The 13288-nt window shown below is 52.3% G+C and overlaps 5 protein-coding genes across 5 annotated transcripts; 3 read left to right on the plus strand and 2 right to left on the minus strand.

Annotated features, from left to right (window-relative positions):
• Positions 1 to 465: 465 nt before the first annotated feature.
• Positions 466 to 867, plus strand: NUU61_002793 (uncharacterized protein; the record flags this gene model as incomplete). Its single annotated transcript, XM_056653375.1, has 2 exons — positions 466 to 618; positions 739 to 867. The coding sequence occupies 2 exons, from the start codon at positions 466 to 468 to the stop codon at positions 865 to 867; spliced, it is 282 nt and encodes a 93-aa protein (XP_056514442.1).
• A 562-nt stretch (positions 868 to 1429) lies between these two features.
• Positions 1430 to 4342, minus strand: NUU61_002794 (putative RecQ family helicase RecQ; the record flags this gene model as incomplete). The annotated part of the gene is made up of 7 exons (XM_056653376.1): positions 1430 to 2809; positions 2869 to 2903; positions 2988 to 3106; positions 3168 to 3277; positions 3530 to 3586; positions 3737 to 4011; positions 4078 to 4342. The coding sequence occupies 7 exons, from the start codon at positions 4340 to 4342 to the stop codon at positions 1430 to 1432; spliced, it is 2241 nt and encodes a 746-aa protein (XP_056514443.1).
• Positions 4343 to 5479: 1137 nt separating this feature from the next.
• Positions 5480 to 7915, minus strand: NUU61_002795 (pentatricopeptide repeat protein; the record flags this gene model as incomplete). Its single annotated transcript, XM_056653377.1, has 1 exon — positions 5480 to 7915. The coding sequence occupies one exon, from the start codon at positions 7913 to 7915 to the stop codon at positions 5480 to 5482; it is 2436 nt and encodes an 811-aa protein (XP_056514444.1).
• Positions 7916 to 8275: 360 nt separating this feature from the next.
• Positions 8276 to 9148, plus strand: rsm25 (mitochondrial 37S ribosomal protein mS23; the record flags this gene model as incomplete). The annotated part of the gene is made up of 2 exons (XM_056653378.1): positions 8276 to 8700; positions 8797 to 9148. 2 exons carry the CDS (start codon positions 8276 to 8278, stop codon positions 9146 to 9148), a joined length of 777 nt encoding a protein of 258 aa, XP_056514445.1.
• Positions 9149 to 9943: 795 nt separating this feature from the next.
• On the plus strand, positions 9944 to 13131 carry NUU61_002797 (uncharacterized protein; the record flags this gene model as incomplete). Its single annotated transcript, XM_056653379.1, has 5 exons — positions 9944 to 10148; positions 10199 to 10352; positions 10430 to 10541; positions 10593 to 10942; positions 11016 to 13131. 5 exons carry the CDS (start codon positions 9944 to 9946, stop codon positions 13129 to 13131), a joined length of 2937 nt encoding a protein of 978 aa, XP_056514446.1.
• Positions 13132 to 13288: the final 157 nt, after the last annotated feature.

A 13288-nucleotide genomic window follows, 5' to 3' on the forward strand; every position in this document is an offset into this window, starting at 1 on the left:
TTCATCTCAACTAACCTGAGTTTCTCTGATGCCTCCGAAGTGTTTCCCAAGAATTATAAGAAGGCTTTAAAGGGAAGAAGTAAGGTGAGGAGACCAGCAAGAGCCGCATTCACCGCAGCTATAAAACCCCCTGTCGCCCACAACCGAACCGATTTCCCACATCCCATCCAAAACTCACAGACTCAACACCGATTTCAATTTCATCCTCGAATGCCAGAGATCACCTTTGATAAAGACCTCAAGTTGCTCGACATACCAACCAAGCAAGTCAGATGGCTAAAGAAGCTAGTCCTCAAGCATCTGGGCAGCGCCGTGAAGCTAGTCAACCGGCCTCCTATGCAGGGAATGTTCAGCCGGACCCTATTCTTGACTCTGGTAGATGGCCGTGAGATAGTGTAACAGTTTCACACCGAACGACTCGACCTAAACACATTCAAGCTCGTAGGCAAAGTGCTGGGCCCTATTATGCTCGAAGCCACAGCACTAGAAGACGACGAGCTTCTCAACGCAGGCGTCTGGGCCTACTCTTTCAATCGTTTGCAAGGCAATATGTGGGTGCACAGGATTGCAGGCAAAGGCGCCGAGGGTCACATCACCATCAGTATATCCCTCGGCCGCGTTCTATCCAAGGGCTGTCTCGCAGACACCAGCTAGGACGCCGTAGATGGCCGAGTGCGAGCCCATCTCGAAGCCCTCTTAGCGTCACCGCTAGAGGAAATCAATCCCTATAGGAATCAGCTCCAGGGCTTCCTGGGTAAGCAGGACGAGCTGAAAAGGCTGCCGTTATGGGTTGCCCACTATGACCTGAACCAAGTCAACGTCCTCATCGACGACGACTGCAATGTCACCGGCTTGATCGACTGGTAATTTTCCACTCCACTTCCATTTGGTGTGAACTTCGGCCGTATTCACACCTACGCCGGTGAATACATAGGCGGCGAGTTCTGGGTTCCCGATGAGTTCTAGGATGCAGAACGCGCATTTTAGAATGGGCTGTTTGATGGGATGCCAGAGGAGACTCGCAAAAACTTGATGGAACACATCAACCTTATCCAGGATGCGGTTATTCTTGGGACTCTTCTTGATTGTCTTGCTTTTGAGAACGGGGAGGGACCACCATACAGAGATTAAAGTTGTTGAGCTAATTGATGCTGGGAATACATATACTGTCCTTTGTATCATCCGGGGACCTTAAATCAAGCATAAATTCATCACTCGTTGATTCAATTTTCATGCCCACCCCAACATAGAGTTCGCATGAAACCTCTTCTATGACGCCTTCATCGAATGCCCTGCTCTATACGCCAGAATCCAAACACCCGAGTAAGAACCACTGAAAAACAGAAAATGCAGTCCGAACATGCCAGAACAGAATCCCTCCCCACTTAATACATTCAATAATAGTGGGAGTAAAGAGCACACGTTTTGATCAGGGAACCGTACGCCTAATCATGTCATGTACGATGATCGGCACCATAGAGTCCGCCATATACTCCAGTGGCACTTCCGAGACCATTTTCGCCTTGCGCTTGGCGAGGCTCGCGCGGCCTTCTTTGCAGAAATCACAAGCAAAGTCACACGGAGACGCGGTCAAGGAGCCAGAGATCTCTGCATGCGCCGGTGCCTGCGAGGAAGGCGGCATCTGGGAACCCATTTCCTCGAGCTCAAAGTCACCAAAGAGATCCTTGATCAGCTCGTGTCGGCACCGGGTAATAGACTCGCAGTATCGTATGACTTTGTTAAAACTCTCCAGCCGAGCCTGCTGGTTTTGGATAAGGCCATTAATGTAGTGCTTCGGTCCACCGCGGTGGCGGACGTTTTCTGCATCGCGACTGATCCGCTCGGAGATGCGGTCACGCTCTTGGGTATTGTAGTAAACAAGGGACGCGGCAGCGCGGCCGTCACGGCCTGCTCGGCCTGATTCTTGGACGAAACCCTCGAAGGAGCGGGGTGGCGTCCAGTGAACAACGAAGCGGACGTGCGGGTTATCGATACCCATTCCGAATGCGTTGGTGGCGACGATGATTGAGAATGCTAGTGGGAGTTTGCCGTCAGTTGGTTGTTGGGTTGGTTGCGAGGATGTCCATTTGGCTTGGATGCTAGTGCGTTCTTGTGGGGCCAGCCCGGCATGGTAGGCTACTGCTGAGATACTTTCGTCTGCTGAAAGCTGGCTTGCGAGGTGTTCGGAGATTGCGCGCAGCCCAACGTAAATGATACCCGACATTGGTGGAAGGCGCGCTGCTGCTTCTGCGCCGATGCGAGCTTCTCGTCGAGTTCGGATTGACTTGAGCCAGCGCAGGAGGTTTCGCACTTGAAAATCTTCACAGCAAGTTGCGTCACTTGCAGAATCCTCGAGGTAGCGCACCTCGTAGTGGATATTTGGCCTGGCAGAGGGCGTGTTGAAGAGTCTCAGCTGGGAGGGGTCCAGTCCCAGCATATTAATGATATCTGAGCGAACTCGAGGCGTGGCGGTGGCCGTGAGGGCGGTGATAGGCACAGCGGGATCCGCAAGGTTTTTCTTAAACCAACCGAGTTCTTGATAGGCTGGACGAAAATCATGACCCCATTCACTAATACAATGGGCCTCATCAATCGCCACACGGGTGAGTTGGCCCTGCCGATGGACGATCTGGAGATTGCGTCGAAAGCTGTCTGTTTGGCACAGCTCAGGGGTCACGTAGAGGAGACGTGTGCGCGGATGCCCGGAAAGCATGTCTTCCATAATGAGACGCCTCTCCGCTATTGGCGTATTGGAGTTGATGGTGGACACTGCTACACCGATGGCTTGAAGAGCATTGACTTGGTCCATCTATCGATGTCAGTTTTGGTATTGACTGGTAAACACCAGATCATGACTAGCCCACTTACCATCAATGCAAGCAGAGGACATATGACAATAGTCACTGTTTATCCAGAAGGAACGAAAATCAGTAACCCGACTTGTGATGGGTGTATCAGGAAGTGTAACCATTCATAGGGTCACTCACGCCCGTTGCTGATGACCGCGGGCAGTTGAAAACACAAGCTCTTTCCAAACGAAGTCGACGCTTGTAAAAATACATCGTGCCCCTCAACAACTGCGCTGATCACCTCTCGTTGCAGCGGACTGGTCGATATCAAGTCAGCGCATCGCCTCGGTCTCGAAAGCTTCTCGTCCGCCGACTGACCGAAAAGACGTTTTCCGGAAGACGCGGTGAAGGTAGAATTCCAGGTCTACCCTGCGCCGTAGAATTCCTCCTCTGCTGGCCATGGGGAAACATGCCAATCGAGAACGAGGCTGAACACAGAGAGGTGAATTTCAAGTTGAAGTTGTCAGTTCGAACGCGTCTTTGCGGGGCGACGCGGTGTCACGTGAGTATCTACTTACTTCCTATTTGGGTGACATAGGACTACTGCTGCATGGAATGGAGGCAGATCATCGTAAGAGTCAAAGACGGGGCTATATAATTTCCTTTCCATGTCAGATAATAGCTTAGAAGACTGTCGCCTTGTATGCTCTAACCTATAGATTATCGGAAGCTTCTCTCACCGGCAGGTTGACTTTTGCCTTGAGAAACCACAATATGTCGTCAATCTCGTCAGGGACCTTGTACCAATGTCCAAAACCATCGTAATTCATTCATGTCACATTCATATTAAAATTTTCTGACAGCATCTGCACCATTTTCTTCCCAAGCTCAACTGATACTTTCGGATCAGCTGAGCCATGACCAAGAAAGACACGAGTTCGGCATACGTCATCCAGAGACCGGTCGGAAGACATGGGTGCAAGGTCAAGCATATCTTGAACATGATTCAGAGCTTGGATAGCCAGGAGGGCATTCTCGCTCTCTTCGAATGGATTGAAACCATCCTGCTCTGGACTGGTTCTGGCAAATGAATCATTGTCGTCTGAGAAAGCGGTCTCTGAATCCTCGTCATTAATGTCTTCTTCGCTGTCACTGTGGTTTTTTATCTCATTGCGGGAGTCATTCTCATTCTCGGTGTCATTATTGCTGGTTTCTGACTTGACTGGGCCCTGGGACTTGAGATCACATTAGAGAATCGCGCGGAGCCGCTGCTCAGAGGGCAGCCAACCACTCATCCCAACAAATGCTCCTGGCGCATTGCCCTCGTTTCCATCTATATCGCCACCCAGCAGCGCGAAGATAGCTGCAGCGCAGCCTTGGCTGAGCCCACCGATGACAACCCTGCGATGGCCATCGTCGCCCAATATCCGGGCTTCTTGCTCGACCAGGACTCGAAGAAACTTTGCTGTCTCGCTGAGACCCTCCGCTTGCAAATCCGTCTGCTGTCCCGGATCTTCGAGCGAGTAGTTGTCGAACCACTCCTTGATGGGCATCGTTTTGCGTACCGTTGAGCGGCGCTTGCACGTGGTGGGAAACACGAATTTCGTGGTCGGAAGTCAAGACTGTAGCTTTGTGGAGCTGAGAAGTTCGTGGCCAAAACGCTCGTCGTTGCTTCCTCGGCCATGGAGAAAAATCATGGTATGTGTATGCTCGGTTCCCAGCGGTGGGATGGTCAATGGGGTAGGATAGGGCGTGTTCGGCATATCGGTGTGGGGGAGACAGGAGGGATAGGATACAGAAAAACAGGCCAGATTCAAGAGAGAGAAAGAATCCTAATTGAGTAATTAAGAGAATTAGTGGCTTAAGCCAATTTTCAGCTGCTGGTTTCGACCTTGCTGTGCCGAAGCGCCGTGCTCCACTGAGTCACAGCGCCAACATCAAGCTACTGCGGCAGGGGATTTACTGCCCTTTTTCAAAGTTTCTGGCAGTGTTGATGCCTTCAAACCCAAGAACACTGTATACGTAAAATATAAGTAAAGATATTGGGAATATTATCTATTTGTGATATAATGAGAGCATATCGGTGGCCGGTCATTGCGGCTTTGATATCATTCATATATGCTCGCCCTGCCCACGCCAGAGACAAAACTAAGTAAATATCGTATTTCAAGGGCTATGAAAGAGGTAATAGTTAGGCAAAAGTCCAAAAGAACCTTGGAATCCAGGCTGACTATTGGTGGCCTGTCTCATGAGGCCTCCTTCCTAATTAGGCAATTATTTGCTTCTGCTCCCTTATACTCTCGATAATCTTCCTCCAGTTACGAACCAGGGACTAGTAGCCTAGCGGAAATGGTGCACCACCATTCCCCAAAGGGGTAACCGGTACACCAAGCTCACGCAGGCCGAGGGTCCCTGGTTCGAACCCAAGAGGGGGTGAGGGGCCTAGAGGCGCTGAGCCTCTAGGGCCCTCCCCTTTTTGTTTCTTTGTTTCTTTTTACAAAATACAAATATTCCAATCCACATCACTGTCAGTTGTCTCCACAGCTGTTGATATTGATCACAGGGAAGAGCTAGACCACATTAATAACGTCAAATGATCTCGCTAAGTATTGTTCGGTATATGGGAAATCTATGAAATAATGTACAAGCATCGAAGCTATCTTCATCGCCGAGCTCCCTCCAATCTCATCTTACATCCGAGGGGGATTCCTCGACATCTGGTTATCAAGCTCCTCCTTGACAGCGAGAACATCCACAGCCTTGCGTCGGTGAGGATGCCAAAGCCGTTCCAGCTGCAGCCACACTTCCAGAACTTCTTTGGGACCGCAGCAGGCGCCAAACGCGCGCAAGATGACCACAATCATTCGACGACCGATGAAAACGCCGTTCTCGACCCGACGCTCGAGGTGATCGAGTTCCGGTTCAGCTTGGTGCGCGGGGGTCGATTCGGGGTTGAAGATCTCGTCGAGGTCTAGCTCCTCCCCTTCCTCGCGTTGGTCGTATTCGTTTTCTTCGATATCATGGTTTTGCTCGTGGTGAAAGCCGTGAGTGGTCGTGCTATCCATTGCAGTTCGCGGGGAATTTCCCGAATTACCCTCAAAGTCGGGATTTGTTTTAGTGTCTGCAGATGGCAAAGGCATGTACAGCCCATCAGGTGCATCAGTCACCGGGAGCTCTGTATCGGCATCGGTGGCGACGCTGGCAGCGAGTGGGTTTTCCCAAACCATCTCTGGGGCGTGAAGGTAGAGGCCGTCAAGTCTGGCCCGTGAGTCGTGCAATGCCCGAAGGTACGCATGCCATGTCAGTCGGAGTCTTTCCGCGGACCAGGACTTCTTCCTTCGGCCATGAAGAGCGAATCCCTCAAACAGGAAGAGATAGATGATACCACGAGGTGGCACAGAGAAGGTCCGTTCCATGTCACGCAGCACGGCCATGAAACTATCGAGCTGGCCACTTTGGTATGCATAATGTCGAAGAAAAACGTGAAAGGTTCTTGTGTCGGGAGCCATGGGGAGGGAATCTTGAAGAGCGCGGTGATATTCCGGCAGCCGTTCCTTGAGCGCCGCAGATTTCTTTAGCAACCGGCCCAGCTCTCTGGTCCTGGTGCGGTAGGCCGTGAATTCAGACGTCAGGTTTGGGCGGATGGGTGAATCAGGGTCATTGCTCGATGGGTGTGGCGCATTGGCTTGCGCCTCGAGCATGCGTGCATATAGCTGCTCTGCGGTTTGGGCGTCACCGGCCCGAAGAAATGCGGCATTCAAGCAATTCAAAACAACCGTGTCAACAAGCTCCCCTGACCTCACAAAATCATCGAATGTTTCCCGGATTCCTTCCACGTCCTTCCGCAGCCCATGATAGTAGATCTTTGAAACTTTACCGCAGCGCGAAAAACTGATGCCACGTCTCCGCATCTCTTCTTGCAAACGATCGGCAACCGTAAATTGGCCAGCTTTGATAGAGATGTCGAACAAGATGTTGAAAACGACATCGTCCGCTTGAACTTTGGCAACGTGTTCCATCTGTTGCCAGAGACCAATTGATCGAATCAAATCACGTTTTAAAACGGGCCCACTTGCCCGGCCCGAAAGATGAATTGCAGACGCCCAAAGAGAACGAGATATCGGGAGACCAGCAGTGACCATATCTTCTACCAACGCTAGATAGCGACGAGCGTCGACCCACCGACGATTTTGGGGGTTTGCAAATCGGCGCAACATAGCACCGCGAGAGCGTTTGGAAAGCTGTGCGACCCCTGGAGAGGAAATATCACGGTAGAGCCGAAAGAGGTATTGGGTGGATGGTTCATAGGGCCCCCATAACGTTTCAACAAGCTTGGCGACGGACGGACTTTCAACTGCATCTCGCGATGTGCTTGGTACTTTGACCACCTTCTCGTGCGGAACCACGGCCTTCACTGCTTCTGTCCAATCATAGTTGTCACCTAACGTCCTCTGGTACAACCTCGACGTGGAGATGTAGGCTTCGTCGTCGGGTGAAATCCACGGAGAGCGCAGTAATTTCGAAGAACTCGAATTGCCTTTCCGGCTCAACTCGGTAAATTTCCTTTTCCCTAGCTCAATAGCATGGAGAGATCCAGGTATTGAGCTGTGCTTTGCATTTTCTGTGGGATCGAACGTACTGTCGCCGTCAGTGCCAGCTGCAGTGTTGCCCCAGAACCCAAAAAAATTATTTTTCTCGTCCATAGAAGTGTTTTCAGGGCGTGCAAATCCCTCCCCAACCAACCGCTGGGACGGTGAAAGATGCACCATGGAGCCCAAGTACTCCAAACGTCTCCCCGGTGGCAGCTCCCTGCGATCAGCCACAGATTTGTCCCGAACCCTCCGCAACCGATTCTCCGACGCCCCCAAGGAAATTGTAGAAAGCCCCCGAGCATGCGGCGAATGTTCATGGCAGAAGCTTGCCAGAACCAGCGAGCCGACAAAGGCGTCCGCTATTGAAGCGACGGAGGGTCGAGGCCGGCGGGAGAGTCGTCGGATTGAGGCATTAGACGGAGAAGGGTTCGAAGAAGACATGGACTGAGTGCGGGAAAAGACGAGCTCATCCCATGCCTGCTTGGGGAGATTTCGCAGGCTCGGCGAGCTGGAGGACCTATTGGGATCAGACATGAGACGACAGACATTGTGGCATCGGGCCAGCCATTCATGTCCAGAAGCAGGGCCCGAGCCACTTGCAAAGCAAAACGTCCACTTCTGGGCCCAAGAAGCAGACAAAAAGAACGAAACGTGAGGGTAGTCGCCGACGCAAGAGAAGAGCTGGTGTGTTTTTCTGAAGGCGAACGGACTTTCTGGCTTTCGAAGCGGAGCCCGCACCAGCCAATCGGGGCCGGGCGTTGCCCATCCCAGCTTTTTTCACCTCCAGATCTCCCTTCCTCCCCTTCGCAATCCGCGACACGCGACGGCTGGTTTCGAGGTGTCGGATCTGGCTCGGGTCTGGCTTTTCTGTCTATAGACATTGTCTCCTCCACTATGACCAAAATCAACCTCACAGCCCTACGGGTGCGACAGGCCGCGATCAACCAAAAGGCCACTGGAAAGACCGGTGTACTACCAAATTGGGTCGCTGCACTGCGCGACCTTCCTCCGGCCGAAGTTCTCGTTCGTAATCGTCCTCCTCAGCACCAGCTCGTTCGGCAACGAGTGAAGACAATTGAGAACAAGTCGCAAGTCGTCTTCGAGGTCGAAGAGAAGCCCCGGAAGCCCAAGAAGCCTAGCCGCCTGTTCCAGCCCGTCGAGATCAAATACGAGGAAGATCAACTACGAAAGGAATTCTTTCGCGACCACCCATGGGAACTTGCCCGGCCTCGTGTTCTCGTTGAGAGCATGGGCAAGGACTTTGAAAATTACGACTGGCGTCGTCTTCAGCAGCCTGGAAAGCGATTGGATGGTGAAAGGTACGTTTCCTCTGCCTTCTATTATACCCAACTCCCTGGTTCTCCTCGATGATTTTGTTGTTCTCGGATCTAACATCCCACCTTCTACTCCCTTAGTGTCGTACAACGACAACTCTGGCTTTTAAACAACGTCAAGAATATGACCAAGAGCAATGCATACGACATTGCTCGCCGAGAATTCTATCGACTTCGGTTGCAGGAAGACATTGAACGCCGAGTTGCCGCAGAAGAGGCCGAAGCGACTGGTGCGAACTTCGGCCCGTCGTACTTGGACATTGGAATGGAGCTGGAGAACAAGAATTTCGAGCAATGGAAGGATTGGGCTCGGAAAGAAGCTCAGCTTCTTGACCAGCGGACAGCAGCCTTCGTTGGAGCCCCAGAACTTGTGCAGCCAGAAGAAGGCGACGCCGCGGAGACAGAGAGCGAACCCCCGGAGGCCGGCCAGTAGAAGGACTTGGCTTGGAATATTTGGTTTTTGAGTGGCCTAAGAGCAGGGTCCATGTATAGTATTTGAATCATCCAGCTGTATTCCCCGAACTCTATGTTACATGACTGATATCCATATTGAACGTAGATGCGAATGCTGTCGGAATTCCTCGAGCAATGCATGTGAATAGATTTGTAAATTTGTTACTATCTGTAAATATCTATTCAAATAGATATATCTACAAGGCAATATTCATATATTCATAGAATGGACAATCCCCGGCAGATCGCCAAATCGTTGCTGACGCAGTAATCGTCTTGGCGTGTCGCCCAATCACGTTGTCAGGCGGGCTAACGGTCCTCTCCATTCCTGATGCAATTCCCTCCAACATCCCTCGATCAACGCTTTATCGGACTCGATTTCCCTTCGATAACCACATTCTTCGAGTGGCCGATTCGCCATCTCCGGTCGTGAGAGCTGCGTTGCACCGAATTTCCCTCCGGTGCCACTTGATTGTTCCGAGTGAGACAAATCCAGGGTGCTCGATTAGTCCCACGAATTCGATCCCTTCTCTTCGACCTCGCTGTCTGACCCGTCTCTGCACGCCCGCTTGCGTCGGATTTTAAATCGAAATAACCCAACTCCCCTCGCGATTGCGACGTGCCCAAGGATGTGTTGCCCCGGTTCGCGCCCCATTTTGAGCTGGTAGTGGTTAAAGCATTGGGGAATCTTGGGGGCGCATCTGCAATTCGCGGGAACCGACATTCCGGTGCGCCAATTGCCAATGCCTGATGTGTATCGATTATGATTTCCACAATGAGCCGTCCTGAAGACACAATACGCGGGCCCCGCCCTTACCGTGGCGAGGCGGACGAAGACGATGCGGAAAAAGGCCCGTCCGATTCACTTGTACCACCTCCACTTTCGCATAACGATGGCTTTTCTCACCCGGAGGACGATGGGTCGAGGCCGAACACAGCTATGGAGGACGCTCCGAGTGGCAACAGCAGACCGGCGGTCGGTCCGAAGATGCTCTCCCCGAGGAAACGATTGAGCTCGCGCGGAATGCAGTGGACAGCGGGATTCAAGACACCAAACGCTCTTTGGCTGGAAGCGAGGCCGTCACCGATGTGGTCAAGCCGAAGCTCACGATTGATCTGGGCCATTCTCACATTGGGCGAATTCCGGAGCCAGTGGTAGACATCATCAAGGATGAAGTGGAACGGTATGTAGTAGCCTCCCGAGGCTCAAATTGGGAGATCTGTATGCTTTCTTTTGGGACTCGATTAACCTTTCTCGAAGGCTATCTCTGTCAAACAACCATCTTGTTCATATCCCCTATCGCTTTGCCGAATGCTCCCACCTTCGATATCTCAACATCCGAGCAAACAACTTCCGTGAATTTCCTAAGGGAGTATGTAGAGATATCGCTCCCTGCCTTTAGCTGGTGCTGACTCTCCCCTAGGTCTATAAGTTACCGTTGCTGGAGATCCTCGATCTAAGCCGGAACAAAATCAGCGCTTTGCCCGAAGAAATCAGCAAATTGAAATCGCTGCGAGTGCTCTCTGTGATGCAAAATCGCCTCGATGACCTCCCTCTCGGTCTCTCTGATATGAATAAGCTTCAAATTCTCAAGATCGCTGGCAATCCATTGCGGTATCCACTGCGCCGCGTTTTGGAGTCCTCGGAGTCCGAAATGACACCATCTACCATGACGGACAATGAGAAGGAAGTCGAGGTTACTGCGGAACTAAAGAGATTTCTGAAAACCCGGCAAGCCGCCACAACCCCGGAGCCAGAAAGTAATGATGCAAGGTATGTTAATTATGTTGATCACACTCCACATATCAGTGCTATAGGAATAAGCTAATTCTCAGCCCAACTACAGCGAGAGTCCTGTTGAGATTCCCCGACCCGCACCTACCAAACGCAAGCTTAGCAGTCGGTTTCCCGTTATCCCCAGCACTGGCGACAGCTCGGCGGCTTCTTCTAGAAATCCGTCGATATCCCGGCCACCGCCGGTTCCAGTAAAGTCACACTATCGCATGACATCCGGGCATCAGAGTGGCAATTACCACATGGGCAGTTCTCAATGGTCCAGTGTGACTCCTCACACGGTCAATGAACGCAACCGAAGTAACAGCGAAGGCATTATCCAGGCGTCTTTTGCTGCCCGCAGCAAGCGCATGGGGGTTATCACTCGAAAGAATACAGATCTAGGCACGCTGGATGAGACCCGCCCATATCGAAACAGTCATTTGCGAGGTTTGAGTCATGGGTCTGTTCTTCGAGCTCGGCCGTCTGGGGTAAACCCTACTAGCGGTAGTAGTTCTTCGAGTCCGAGCAGCCCGAGGGAACGTCGGCGATTGCGAGATGGCTGGGTTAATCGGATGTCGAGTCTTCCCGAACACAAGGGTGAACGAGGATCAGATGAACCGATTATTGAGAGTGCCAAAGGGATTCTCTTCGCGCTTTTCCAGATCCACTCCCACATTTCCACACTGATAAATGTCATCAAGCGTGACGATACCCGACGACACAGCCTTGAGCTCGTCTTCTACAATGCTTCCACACACGTGGATCGGCTTAATGAAGCACTGGAGCATGCGGAAACCTCTTTGTCTGATGATCCAGATTCGATACGGGCGGTCACTGAGACGGTCAAGCGCGAATGCGAAACATGCATCATAGCTTATACCCACGTGGGTACACAACTACGCAACGGTGCTGCCAAGATTGTCTCCAATGGTGATTCCCGCTATGTACGATCGCTCATGTTGATGATGTACGGCAGTCTGGTGGAGTTGCGGAATGCCTGTGCCGGTCTTAACATTCCTCTTCGACCGGCACACAAGCGGCTTTCCGCTGCCAAGCCGTCTCTGCCAGAAGCCAACAAGGCTCCTTCGGCTCCGGAACGACCCCAACTTTCCATGGTCACCCCCACAAGGGACCGGACACCGCCAACTCGACGCCTGCGAAGTGATACTACAATTCGGCATCCTCAGTTCCCCATGGGTGGGCCTTTGCCATTGACAGCAGCCAACCAGACTCCTACCACCTCGCCTGGCTTTACAACACCGTCCTTCAACTACTCGCGAAGTCGATCGAGCAGTCGGTCCAATCTGATCAACACCTCAGTGCCATCATCGATGACCACACCTCGCTCCGGGGAGACGTTTCCTCCCATTACTTCCTCAGGTGCTCCTCGTATCAACCCGTTGACCGGGTTGGATGAAATTGAAGAGGAGCGCATCTTTGAAAAGATTTTCTATCAACTCACCTCCGCTTATACCGCAGCACTGCAGGCGCTGCCATTGGCGCGCCGACAATTTGCTCGCTGTTTCGAGGTGGCAGAGCAGTCGCGGGAGTCTGAGGGAGTTCAGATGCTCTGGAGCAATCTCATTCGGCGCTGTCGTTTCTGCTTGGAAGTATCCGAGGCGCTGGGGGTGCGCCTTTCCACGATGAAAGTCAAAGAGCCGGGTGGCGGGCTGCGGAACCAGCGCGAATTCTGGCTACTTTGCAAGACATTCATGCAATCATTCGTGGATTTGGTGACCGACATGCGCGAAGTGCGAAGTATGCAGCTTCTTCCGGGGGATATCATCATCATCCTGCGCCCCGTTCAGAAAGCCAGCCGCGAGGCAGGCCGTCTGATCGAGGCCTCCCCCTGGTCCTATCTCGCAGATATGGCCGCGACGCATGCACCCGGAAATCTGTATGGGCCTCCGTTGCAAACTCCGCACTCGCAGCACCAAACATCGGCCTCGACGTCCGCCCTCGCCTCTCCTCCAAACGGATTCTCACTCACCATGGGCATGTCTCCCCAATCCATCACTGTTCCTTCCACCCCGTTGAGCGCGGCGCTCGGCCCTGCTGCGCAGGCCACCGTGCCCACCACGCCAGCGAGCGCGTACAGCGACAAGTTTTTTGAAGGCGACGTTTTCCAGCGCGCCGATTCCCTGCTATCGATGGGGAGCCAGGCACCAATCTACTCTCGTCGGTAAGCGAGGGAAGAGCCGGTATTCTCTGTGAGGTTCTGATCCTCAATTCCTCCATGTATCATGACTGTTTCAGCGTCTCCTTTCTGCTCCGTGTCGTTCTCGTTATGATGGAAACGAACCATGTCACGCACACCCACGGCCCGGATCTATGTGTAGATAG

Source organism: Penicillium alfredii (assembly GCF_028826965.1).
Source record: "Penicillium alfredii strain IBT 34128 chromosome Unknown utg000004l_segment0_segment0, whole genome shotgun sequence".
NCBI classification, from domain to species: Eukaryota; Fungi; Ascomycota; class Eurotiomycetes; order Eurotiales; family Aspergillaceae; genus Penicillium; species Penicillium alfredii.